The sequence below is a fragment of the Oreochromis aureus genome, linkage group 10 (genome assembly GCF_013358895.1).
Source record: "Oreochromis aureus strain Israel breed Guangdong linkage group 10, ZZ_aureus, whole genome shotgun sequence".
In the NCBI taxonomy this organism is placed as follows: Eukaryota; Metazoa; Chordata; class Actinopteri; order Cichliformes; family Cichlidae; genus Oreochromis; species Oreochromis aureus.
The window spans coordinates 22155778-22169458 of NC_052951.1; the positions used below are offsets into that span (position 1 = coordinate 22155778).

The window sequence follows — 13681 nt, forward strand, 5'->3', positions numbered from 1 at the left end:
TGTTGTTATTTTTATTTTCCTGAATTGTTTGGGTTTTTTTCCTTATAAAAAAAAAAAAAAAACTGAGTGGATGTGGACTAAGGAGAGGAGACACGAAATAGAGAAATAAGGCAATTCCAGTGTTACTTCTACTAGTGGGATATTTTCTTCAATTTTTAGTTCTACTAAGGATACAAACTTTAAATATCCAAAGCAACGAATGTGATTAATCATGTGAAATCTTGTGATTTTGTACTTTAGTATATTTTTAGTGAAACAGCTCTGTACAGCTCAAAATCTTTATAAAACAGCAGCATATCTAGAACTGAAAAGACATGATACAACCTCAGTATAAAAGATTATATAACAGTTGTGTTTTAGTCTGAATAAAATTAGTTACGCACACAAAAAAAGTCTTGTTGCTCGGAAATTGGATTTGCTTGTTTCACTGTAAAACTTGTTTTTTTTAAACCTTTTTGAATTTGCTATTGTAAAATGTTTTATTTTGCTAAAAAAAGGGAACGCATTATATGATTGTAGATATATGGATTTAGGAAAAAAATGTCAAATAAACTGTCTTTTTGTTTATTAGTTTACAAATAAAATATTTTTAAAACCAGCATAGAGTCATGTGAAATACACGTTCTTGTAGTTTTGCATTTTCTAATTCATTTCATTTTCACTTTGTTTTTAAGTCGGCTTAGTTGCTGTTAGTTTCCAGTGAGGATTTTCTTTCTTCAGTTTAGTTTTTATCAGTTTCGGAGTTCATTTTAGTCTTTTTATTATCAATATAGGGAGGGTATATGTCAGATTTAGGAAAACCAAGTATTGCAATTAAAAACAAAACTTTTTCAAAGCAGCTGACTCAGTCTTGACGACATCCAGTCTTAACAAACACATCCAATAATGCCTCATCAGGCAAGTTGTAACAATTGTTTTTAAACTAAGGATATTTCCTAAATATGTTTTATTTTAGTTTTTAATAAAAGTGTTTAGTTTTAATTTTTAGTTAGCTATAATAACCTTAATCAGGACAACAAAGAAAAAAACATCTTGTGTCAGCAGGTCTTAAAATTATTCAACACAACCGCATATGAACGACACATGACATATTAAATCATTTCGTTATATATTTAACACAACCTTAGCAAACTACAGAAGCGGTGTGTGGGAAAACCAAGTATACCCCATGATTCAGTAGCTTGTAAAACCACCTTTAACAGGAATAAGCTGAAGTAATCATTTTCTGTATGACTGACAGTTGCTTACGTTGTGGAGGAATTATGGCCCACTCTTTTTCTTTTCTTTTTCTTTTTTTTTTTTACAGTGTTGTTTAATTTCATTGAGGTTTGCCGTTGGGTTTATTTATGCTCAACTCTCCCGCCACAGCATTTCATCATGATGAGGTCTGCACTTCGACTCGGCCATTGCAACACCTCGATTCTTTTTTTTTTTTCAGTCACTGTAGATTTGATGCTTTGCTGTCAATGTCCTTTTGCACAACTCATTTCAGCCAAGCTTTAGCTGACAGTCACATGGCTTCACCTTTCACTCAATGACTGCAAAGTTTCCAAGTCTGTTGGTTGCAAAAATACCTCAAATCATCAAACCTCCACCACCGTGCTTCACAGTTGGTGTGAGGTGTTTGTGCTGATATGCTAGGTTCAGTTTTTACCTAAGTTTACAGTGCGTGTTATGGCCAAACATCTTCACCTGATATGTCCAAAGGAGTTTGGTCTTGTGGTTTGTTTAGATGCAACTTTGCAAACCTAAGCTGTGCTGCCATGTTCTTTGTAAGAGAGAAGAAGCTTTCTCCGGCAACCCTTCCAAACAAGACATACTTGTTCAATCTTTTTGTAACTGTACTCTCATGAGCTTTAACATTTAACATGCTAACTGAGGCCTTTAGAGTCTGAGATGAAGCAGGAAGGGTGTATTTAGTTTCTCACACGTTTTCGTTTTTTGACGCAATTTTTGATAAATAAATAATAACAGTGTAATATGTCATGTTTTCAAGTTTAACTGAGGTTGCATTTACCTTATTTTAAGACCTACTAAGGACCAGATGATGTTTTACATTATGTCCTGATGCCTAAAACCTTAGAACTGAAAGCGGATCCACTTCTTTTCATTCTATGTCAGTTTCAGGCAGTATCAGGCTGTTGTCCTCAAAAATAATATAAAATCTTGTAAAACTGTAGTAATTAAAATATAAACATGTAGTTTAGCATCCAACACAGACGGTCAATAAGCTTACAGGACATTTAAAAGCTGGTTTGAGCCTTTTAACCAATGTATTGTCAGTTTTTGCTGAGTATAGGCACGTGTAAAGTCAGACATGTTATTGCACACCCACTAAAGGTGTGAAGTTGGTGGCAAAGTAAGCCATCACAAAGTAAGTCATTGTTTGAAAGATTAAAAATGAATCATATTATTATTTAAAACGTATTTACTTATTAATCATAGACACGCGGGTAGCTAAATCTAGATAACTAGGGTGTGTGTTGAAGATTAGATGAGCTATGAATTAAAAGCTGGGTACGGTTTGTCATAACCTGCTGTCCATGGTACAATCAGGGAACAATGAAACGTGATTTCCTAAACGTCAAAGTCTGGTCAACCTTGCGCGTCACTGAAATGCTGCATTCACCCCGAATGGGAATTACTTATAGCTATCCGAGGCGTACGGTAAAAAAAAAAAAAAAAATTAAACTCGCAACTGCTAAGAAGGCTCAATGGTGTTTTCAAACACATCGTCAGCGGTGCTGACGTGTTAATTAATATTTACTTTATGACAGTGTTTACTGTGTCGGATTGTGGGATTGACAGATTTCCGATAGCGCGAATGCACCACCGCTTTGCTGCCATCCATGCATTCAGTCCTGTCTGTGGTGGTACCTGCTGGCTGCTTAACTTAGCTAGCAGTCTTACCTATCAGTTCAGGAGTAACAAAAAATGAACGCGAGAGAAAATGATTTTTATTTTGTTTCCCTCTCGATGTATCGTCGCGTTTTAAGGAAAAGATGAAGACCATCCACTTGGTTTTAGTGTTTTAGCCGTTAGAGCATTTTTTTTTTCTGAATCCGTTTTGCGTGTAACTGGAAGTGGAAAAGACAAAGAGAAAAAGAGCTTTCCAATAGCTAGAATGGTTTGGGCCTAAAAAGAAGACAAGAGGTAAGGATGCCAACTTTGATGGAAGACGTTAATTGGTGTTTGACTGCAGTAGAGGGTATCTGATATTTGAAGTGAACGCTAATTAGAATTTCGCCAAAAAAAAATCAGTAGCTTCAGGGCTAGCTAGCCTAGCCTTAATACGCTACTAGCAGGGTCCGGCTAGCTAACGTTATGCTAAAGCAAATATGCAGGTAGTCGTGTAGGTAGCGTGCTAGCCAGTTGCTAATAATTTGATTAGACATTGTACTTGCTTTGGAGTTCTGGTGGAATGAGAGTTTAATTTTTCGATGGATGGGAAGGGTAGATATTACTTACGTTTCTATGCAAGGAAGTAGGGGCAAATATCGCGGTGATAGGAGTAATGTTTTTGTTCCTGTCATGGCAGCTAACAGGTCATGACGACTGATGTTTGTGTTTAGCCGTGGCTGACATAACTTGTACACCTAAGTCTGCTCTTACAGACGGTGGCATAACTATATGATACTACACGTGCAAAGGATAAACCTACTATGTTTCCATTTCATTTGAAATAGACTATTCGCTCTCCATAAAAAAGCATCTGGGGAATCAAACAATGGGAGATAAGTGCTACTTGTTTGTAGTTTCTGTGCTAGTTTGTGGTCTTTTTAGGTAATCATTGGCCCTTGATACTCGTTAGTTTTCGCACAATGACGAGCATAAAGTTTTGGTTCGTATCCTCCTCCTTTATTGTATTACTAACTCCTAGTGCCACTCCTTGCTGTGTCCAGTCACAGTCTTTATTTGCATGGAAAATCAACACTGCGCAGAAGGGCAGCACAGTTAATCTGAATGTATGCTTTGGTTGAGCGAAGGATCAGCTGATGTGCTTTTCTAGGAAGCCATTTTACGTGCCATAGTTAGGGGGGAAGGGCCAGAAAATGCGTGATAAGTCCAGAGTTCCTCTTAACACTTGTCACGGGTAGTTCATGCACGCATGTGGAGGGATAGACTTGACGCATGGAGACAAGGAAAGTGCAACCAACTGACTTGTTATGGTTGGCTGCACTTAGTCGGGAGGGGGGACGAGTTCATGCCCTAAGGTCATGAACTCGTTCACGGCAGGTAGCTGTGAACCGGCTAAGCAACTTTAGTCAGATGGTGGATGGAGCAAAAGCTGTACTTGAACTGTGGTTGCAGTTGTTGTTGTTTTGTTGTTATGTAGACGTAACAGGAGTGTTAATATTGCCATCGGATTCAATTAGGTCAGACAAAAAACTTCCCTCATCATGCAGTGGACTGAGCTGCAGTACTTGGCTGGTTTAAGACAACTGCTGTTTTATATTAAATAATTTTCTGAAAATGCCAGGCAGTAGTGCTGTCTGAAACTCCAGCTTCCACTCTAGAAGATAAACAAATAGTAAATGAAGTTTGGATTTTTTTTTTTTTTTTGAGAGGTGATTATACACTATGACTAGACTACATTACAGACAGCTTTTAACAAATAATGAGTTTATTGCATTAGTAAATTACAGCCCATGTCTCACTGGCGTGGTGATTGTCCTCTGGTACAAGGCCAAAACCTCTTTTGTGTGCGCTGTAAAGTAGTTTAACTACAGTGTAGCCCTTGGTTGGAGCTCTTACTGTATTTTAATGCACAGAAGGTCACCCACTTGTTTGACTATACAATTGAAATACTCTTAGTAGCAGCTTGAAACATAATGCCATCACCATACTTGCTTGAAGAGCTGTGTTGATGGCAGTAAGTTAGAAAGCTGAACTGAAGTGTTGGAGCTACTTCAAAGGTTGTAAACGGAAAATTAATTCGGGTACAACATGCTATTTTAAACTGTTAAAAATAGCTCATATATGTGTCATGCCTTTGTTTTTAAATGAAAATGTTGAGCAGAGAGATAAGGTTGATGCATGTGACTGTACAATGTCTGTATGTGATAGTCTTTGTTTTGGGTTTCCACACACTGAAGCACCAAAGAAAACCTTAAGCATACTTGACATTCAACTGAGGCTAGATGACTTCTAGATACCAGCTTTGTTAGTTTAAAAGAATCTTTAAAAAGGGGGGGGAAAGGGTTCCTGGAGCAGCGATGTAAACACCTTGTTTGCAGTAATGTGTAAATGTGCTACCTGTGACGCGGCTTACTGTGAAATCCTCTTCACTTCCTGTTTGGGTTTTGCTGTGAGGCTTCAGTTTAACAGTTTCCCCTGTGGCCAAGGCGAAGGGCACACATTCAGTCGAGATGTTATGTGACTTGTTTGTCCGTTCCAGACAGAGCAGTGCATGCATGTTTTCTTTGGCTTTGGCACACCTATTGTACATTCCTGATGTACTCCACTGTTGTTTTGCTGGCTGGATATTTGGGAAGTGAGCAATGTCTAGTTTCAGACTGTTCAACTGCAGCCCATTGTACACAATTTCAAATCTGAGCACCTACATTTGGGGACAATAAATCCAAAGCTCAAAATTGCCTCTTTAGCCACAATTTTAAAGACAAAAGCTATTCTTATGTTGATGATAGAAATGGTTTTAAGGTGTTGCATTTGTCTGGTTTATGCATTGTGCAGATGTTACTGCTTTTTAGCATTTACCTTTTCCTCTTTAACCTGACCCTAAGTACAAGTTAATTGTGTGTTCAGCTAAGGTTTGTAAGTTTCATAATCAAATCTTATTTCCTGTACAAAGAGAAGCTTGTTGAGAGTAACTTGTTTGAAGGCTCTTTCTGAGTCTGCCAGCTTAATTAGCCCGAATCTAATCAGACATCAGCAGCTCTCTTTTTATCCCCCAGTACTGTTGCTCACGCAGCAGAGAAATATGCTGCTCACTGTGTCCTGACCTCATGCATCTGTTCTTCAGCTTTTGTTCTCAGCGATGCGAGTTAAACTCTCATGTGGCTTTACAGTCCTGTGAAGGTGAAGCTCATTAAGGCCATTTCATTTCACAGATCTGGCATAGATTGGTGCTGTGAGATACTGCTTTATAATACTATTTTTAAAGTGGAACGATAATAGCCTCAGTCTTTTTCAGAGGCAGCAGTAATATGTCTCAAATAGTAGTGAAATTCTTCTTCTTGTTTTGTTTTGTTTTGTTTTGTTTTAAGCAGGATAAGTGCTTTGCAGGAAATAACAAATGGATTAGGAACGTAAACAGGAAAAAAATCCCAGAGTCAGAGGAATGAATTTATGCAATACGCAGATAAAATGTGGATTTTGTGGATTTTTATTGTTAACTTAAGCATGTTATGCATGAATTTTGCATAAATAATTGTCTACATTTTAGGGCTCAGCTGCCAGTTATTTTCATTATTGATTAATCTCATGGATTTATGTTCTTTTTTTTATAAAATGTTGAAAAGTGCTTTGTATATATTTACACCCATTTCCTTGGTGATGCTTCAAATGTTCACATCAACAAGTGTGAAACCCAAAAAAGCTGAAAACAGCAAGTTTTTGATTAGAAATGACGAAAATTTCCGCTCAGTGCCCTTATCAGAATATTCGCTGATTCATTTTTCAACAGCACTTCAGTTAATTGGCTTATCATTGCAGGTTTTCATTCCTCCATTTAACCACAACTGAACCTTTATTCCAGCTACAGCAGAGAGTTTATTTGGATGTTTGGAGGTTAGTGACAGACATTTCAGCTTTAGATGTAGTGCAGACTTTTCTCTGAGTAATACAGCTGAGATTGATGGATGGGAAATTATTACACAGTAGAGAAAACTGCAGCGTTTCAGTCTTGTTTGACCTTTTATTAATTCAGGAAACCTTTGCATGTTGTTAGGGTTTTAGTTTGCAAAGTGCTTGCTGTTTTGAAGGTTAAGATTTAGTTTGACTTGATAATTGTACTTTAAGGTAAAAAAATGACTGACTAAGGAACGGTTTATTCTTCAGTAGATTGTTTCATCACACTAAAGGAAGGACTGATAGACTCAAGATTAGTAGCTAAAAGCTTATGAAATGCATATTTATGAAATGGCTTCTTTTTTTCTCTCTCTCTCTCTGCGGTATAATCCATGTTACTTAAATATCATTCGTATACTGCTGCTCAGTCTGCTGAGTTAAAAATCATACAATAGATCAGAAGCAGGTTAAAAATGAAAAACCTCTTGACAGGCTTGTTGTGCCTTCTGAAGAGCTTGAATGACGCAGATCCTTTGGAAACGTTGCCAAGATAACTGAGGCTTGGGTGTCATGTTCCACTAACAATGTGGCCTAAAAAGTACACTGAACATTATGTTATCTGTGTCAAACCTGAAAGTGAGAGCATTTCTTTTGTTTCTGAGTTTATGTGACAATGTTTACCTAGGTAAAATCCAAATGAGCTTTCGAGCCTGGTACTTTTTAGCTCTGTTTGTAAGAGTTACTCTAGATTTTAGAGTGTATATTTTACCCACTACTTTACTTTGCCTACTAGATACCTAAGTTCCCTAGAGCTTGAGAAAATGACTACTTTAAGTGTTTTTATCTGTTTCACAGTGCTATGAAGAGACTGATTTACCGTTTTGCTCTTGGTAAACAGCTTTACTGAATGTTAAACATAAAAAGCTCCTAAATTAATATGAGTTAATTAGCTGTGTAAATGCACAACAGTCTCAGCACTGAGCCTGTGATTGGTAAATGCTGCCAGTTCCCTCTTATTCAGATAATGCACGCCTGCTGAGTGGAGGCTTTCCAGGCAGCGAGTCAGTTCAAATGCTTCAATCCTGCTTTAATGAAAGGACATAAGCAGTTGTTTAGAGAACATGCCAATCAAGACCCGAGACTTGTTTTGATATGCTAATTGGAGCTAATGTGCAGCCACATAGAAATATTGAATTCTTTTAATTGAAGCGGGAATTTAAGACACTGCCCTCTTCAAAAAGTCTTCATCTGCACTTTGATATAAAAGTCTCAAGGAAAATCAAGCCTGTTTCTTTCCTCTTGAAATGCTGATACAGAAATATGGCTTGCAGGGTTTTCTTAATGAAAAGTACTGCATGTTTTAGTGATTGAAAGTCACTCCAGTTTTTCCCAACAGTTCTTCTTAGTCTTCTTGCCCCAGCTGCATGTGATTTTTGCCTGTAGTCCTCACCAAACAGCTGGTATAGAGGGCAGGTTTGCTGCATTTGAATGGACGCTCCCTCTGGAATTCCTGCAGTCAGCAGGTTTGCTTCAAAAGCACTGGGGGTGGTAGTGGTGGTGGCACTGGCTGTCCATCTGCACCTGCTACAGAATACTTTCTGTAGAGCAATCTAAGGTGCTGTTAAGTCCTGGAAACCAGTTATGATCGATGACACTTGTAGTTTTACTTAACCATGACTCACTGAACATGCAGTATTTATTTTTTAATATCCAAAATGAATTGATGTGCACACAGCTCATAGCTTTTAATACAAAATTAGAGCCATTTGTAATGTGCATAGTAAACCTTTTGTTAACTGTGCACCAACCTATCACATAGGTTGATGCACATTTTCTACTTCATGAGCCTGGTCATTGATTAAATCCTCCCAGGGTAGTACTTTGCTTCTATTTATAAAAGTAGAGGGCATATGTAATTGCCGGAAGTGCTGAGAAATGACAGACTAACACACTGTGCTTTCAGATTCAGCATGAATGGGAAATAATTCCAGTTGTAAAGTATTTCTAAGAACGTAAGCCTGATGATACGGACATGCAGCTGTTGGCAGTACTGTACAGCCTTCGTGTCCATTGATGACTATTTATATCAGTTGTGTCTATTATAAAGTCCATCAAATGGAGTTTCCCAAAGTTTGGAGGCCGGCCTTCGTTTTAATACTTTAAATAACGCCACAAGCAAACAGCACAGCCAACATTGTATATGGGGAAGATTTGGCACAGTCAGCATAGAATTCATGTAAAACTGTCATAATTTATGAGATTATTGAAGTTGAACTTCTTTGCAATTAAATCAAAGCACCCTCAGATAATGAGGGCAAAACCTTGTAAAGATGTGGTCAAATTCAGATATATTTTTCTTGAAAGCAATAAATTTGAATGTTTAACACTTGTACCTAAAAGCCAGCCCTTTAATGTTCTTGATTAATGATAAACATCTGCTGAAAGTCAAAAACAGAAGTGGCATCATTTTGTCAGCTTGTGTACCAGATAAAAATCCTCACAGCTTGCGGTGATGCCACACTTGTCAGCATGTTTCGTCATCATTTGAAAAAGCCTGTTTGTTACACCCAGCATGCTGGAAGCCTGAGCGCTGTGACTTTAACAGGCTGCATGGGTGCTTTGCCCTGTGCTCCAGGGCATAGTGGGGGGTGGGGGGAGGTTGTTGATGGAAAGAGCAGCTCTGATTGGCTGGGTTGTGCTGAGGGCCGTGACATCACTTGGAGGAGAGGCTTTGTGGTGTAAAATAACATCTCCTTTTATGGGAGGCGGTGGACTGTGCCATTCTCGGAGAGAGGTGAGATTTATTCCCTTTCTCGCTGTTTCTTCAGTGCCGTTTTCCTGTAGATGCTCTAATTGGCCAGCATGGCGGTTGTGGAAATCATTTCCTTAAGGCCAAGCTCATTCATTTCCTTAGCAATAATCCCCTTTTTATTTTTTCACTCCATCTTAATTTTGTGTGTAAGAATAAGGTGTAAAAAGGTTCAGTAAGACTAGGGGATCTTTTTAGATTCCTTTAAGGTTTAATTAGTCACCCCCCCCACCCCAACCCCCGTTTTAAAAAAAACAAACAAAACTGTATTTCTATTACAGTGTTTCAGCAGGCTTTCAAATTCATGGATTGTGCTCCTTGCTTTATCTCAGATTAAATTATTCCTCTGCTACTTTCTGAGGGGTTTAACGATTAAAATCAGCCTAAAGTGCTCTCAGTCAAACATCAGGCACTCTTCTATAAAAATAGACATGAGAAATTAGGTCTCTTATCCCTAATTTATCTATTGCATTCACACCAAACATTTAAATAGCACATATACTCTCACATTTTTTCAATATTAACCTCTTTCTTTCACCTCACTTTTCTCATTTTTCATGCATGCTTTATCTTGAAAACAGAAACAAAAGCTGCTGCTGCTTTCTGTAGCCTTCACCTCGCATGTGTCCAACCCCCGCTGCTTGCCGACATGGTATTTCCCGAGAACAAGCAGTCGCCTCCCCTCCCTAAGTCAGAATTGTCTCCACTCCAAGGAAATACACAGTACCTTCCAGTCGAGTAAAGAAACTTTAGTCACATTCTTTCAGCTGGACGCCCACAGATATATCTAGATTTGAAAAAAAGGGGTCAGGTTTTCTTGACTGGAGGAGGTTTGTGTGGAAATTCAGGCTGACAAGTCATGACGAGAATACTTCTGAATTCCTGGGAGATCCTGTGAAACCTCCTCCCCTCCTTTTTCCAATGTTTCAGTGGTTGGGGCCATGGCCTCTCAGTCAGGGTAAGAAATGCAGAGCTATTTGACTGCTTCACTCATTTCTCTTGGTGTCTGGTAGGACTAAAGCACATAACTTTATCCTATTGTGAATACTTGTATATGACAGATGAGACATGTTTGGTTTGCCTTACATAATGGCTGTGTCCCAGAAGCCAGATCTTGTACTCAGTGATAATCAGAAAACCATGGGGGGTTTTTTCCCCTGTTTTTTGTTTGTTTTTAAAGATGAGATCTGACTGTTATGTGGTACGTTAGAAAGAGACATACGAGCTGATTAATTTAGGTACAGAGTGATCTGCCTTCAGACTTTGACCTTTTCAGTTTGGCACAGTGTTGAATGGCTACAGTAAACCTAGCTGGCCATCACACCTTGATATTAATAAATGTTCTTTAAACTTAAACCTTTTTCTTTTTCTTATTGTTAATCCATCTTATTTTATTGGAATAGGGAGGGGAGTGGCTCAAGCTTTGGATTTAGGCTTGGTAGATCAGAAAATGCCAATCAAAGCTCACCTATATGTGCATCTTGACTTTAAAGAAAGGTTTGCTTGTTTTGAGCACAACACGAGTAAATGGTGGCTGAATTTATTCTCCATTAGTCACATTTTATTTGTATAGCTTGCACTTTCAGCTACTGTTATCTGAGAAGAATATACAGTACGCTCTTTTTGGCCTAGGTCAAATTGGAAAGGAAAACCCTTTATTTTGTAAGTCATAAAATTAATCATTAAGTTTGAAAGTGAATAACAATACCTTTGTGATGTGAGGGATGGGTTGATTTAGGGGAATTATGATTAACACCATCCACAGTGTTGGTTTAGTTGCTTGGACATGTTGAACACAAAACTGTTTGTGGAAAACCAGCTGTGTGTGCGGTAACAGTTTAACTTCTACAGAAATAAATCCATGCCTTTATTTTTGTGGATTTACTCTTCATTCACAATTAAAAATCTTGATGTGTACAGAAAGGCATGCGGTCTTGCTGGAACTTTTTATTAATCATATTTCTTAATTAAGGATCAGGGTCTTGGTTTGGTACTCCCTGAGGCCTAGTTTGCGTTTAGAGGCAGGTCTAAGACTAAACTATAAACAGATTGAGTGCAGAGGCTTACCACATACGTGCCACATGGTCATATCATGTCACCAACACTTGTTTTTCATTCTTTTTTTTTTCTGTTTGGGTACAGTGAGTACTTTCTCAGTTATTCTGAAGCCAAACTTAAAAGTTTTCGTGATTAGGACCATGGTAATTTCTCTGAAAGTGTCTTTTTTTTTTTTTAAGTCAATGAGATTTTTTTGGGGGGAAGAGTCTAAAATTAAAGCGGACTGCAATTATTACTAACAATTATTTTAAATGTTAGAAGATCATCAACTAGGAGGCACAAACAAGACAGTTGAGCCTCCTTGGCTGTTGAGTTTCTCTCGAGTAATACTAAAGCGTCACACCCTTTTCAAATAATAACAACTAACAGCTCAGGTAAGTTAGTTGGCAGAATGGAAATGAGCTGTGTTTACAAAGGATCCTGCCTGGAGCCTTTGATCATTTAGCACTGTGTCTTAATCACACATGCAGGCCCGCACCCACATTACATCAACAAACTCATTTACATATATATATGTGTAGCACTAATACTGCTGGAGCAGATTAAAATCACCCTTTATCTAAGCAATCAAATGTACATGGGTGTAAATAAAGTTATGGACAGCATTTATAGCAGGAGGCCATGTTATCTGTAGATGATAATCATAGCTACTTCAGTTTTAGAAAGTTTGTTATGCAATGTGTGTTGTTAGGATTTGGGTTTTGTACTTCCAGCCTTGGTTCTTGGCTGTGCTTTAAGTCAAGAGGTGATCATGATGTTAATGGTATGTTTCATGAAATAAAGATGGACTTAGTCGCTTCTTTGTAAGTGTGGCTTAATGAACCCTAGCCGTAGTGGGTTAATCCCTATACCTCCTATGAGTAATGCGTCAGAGTTGTCATTACTCATAGATGTCAGGGTTGATGATATAAAACGGTTAAAGGTTGTGTTAAGAAAAAAAAAAAGATTGGTTGGGAAATTACTGTTTAGACTAACTGATGAGCTTTTCTAATAGTTCATTCAAAGTTTGGGCAGCAAATGGTGACAAGGTTTAGTCTGTAACACAGTTTATTTATCTATTTATTTTTTATGATTAATCAGTTCCTCGTAACTGTCAGGTTCCACTGTACTCTCTCGCCATTTGACTTCCCTGTGTGTAAAGAATTTCCTCATCGTTGAGTCAGTTTCTCATCCACTTATGTTTTTTAGTCATGCTTGGGAAAGATTAGAAAGACCCTGTGTGTAGTTTTGAGAATCTACAAGGAGGCCGGATGGTTGCTGCATAATCGCACTGTGTCAACAGCCTTACAATCATTGTTGTCACTGGCAGAGCTTGAAGCTGTCGACTTAAACCGGGAGGCGACACGCCTGGATGACAGCGTGCTTGTTTCTATTTTCAAACCTCTGTAGTTGCTTTCTGTTAAACAAAGTGCACAGGAGAGGGAAGTCACATTTGGTTTTTTGGCTTGCTGCACCTATGAGGTGCCTGATTTCTCCTCTACCAGAGCATTTTTGTTAATGTTTTCAAATGGCTCTGAGTTGTTATTGTAATAATGTGTACATGGATATATTACATGTCGCAATGATGTTTGTCTCACTTGTGTGAATCCATACATCCAATCAGAGGGGTATTGCCCTTATATGACTTTCTCCTCATCTGTTTAAATAACACACATTATGTTCAGAAGGAAAACACAGACTACGGGGTGTGTTTATTTATCTGTAGGGGACCCAGTGAGTTCCAGCTAATTTCATAGCAGATAATTACAGTCTATTTTAACTTTGTCATTCATTGCAAGCAAACATCCAGCACACAGTCCACCCGAAATTACCAATATTTTAAAAGCAATCAGGTTATTGCAGGTTATAAGAAAAAATTTGTGATTTGATTGCTCTTAAATGTGGCCCGATCTTTCATTTTAGTCACACAGTCTGCAATAAACACATTTACTTTCCGTGACTTTATCTAGCACATTTAGTCATAACACTGGAAAAGCCTGACAGTTTTTTTTGTTTGTTTGTTTTATTTTTTCAAATTAAGTTAGCTTTTGAGTTTGGTAAGTTTAGTAAGATTAGTAGAAACTC

General features: G+C 38.0%; 1 protein-coding gene across 2 annotated transcripts in view; it reads left to right on the forward strand.

The window, feature by feature from the left end:
* The first annotated feature begins 2854 nt into the window (after nucleotides 1–2854).
* aff4 (AF4/FMR2 family, member 4) overlaps nucleotides 2855–13681 on the forward strand; it is a 29717-nt gene continuing 18890 nt past the window's right edge. The window contains exon 1 of one of the 2 annotated variants that reach the window (XM_031725928.2): nucleotides 2855–3153. Coding sequence is in view for 1 of the 2 variants with exons in the window: in XM_031725927.2 (XP_031581787.1) it covers nucleotides 10501–10517 (17 nt within the window). In the remaining variant the exon portion in view is untranslated. Of the gene's footprint in view, nucleotides 3154–10246; nucleotides 10518–13681 lie in introns of those variants that run through there. The other variant, XM_031725927.2, reaches the window with a different exon arrangement.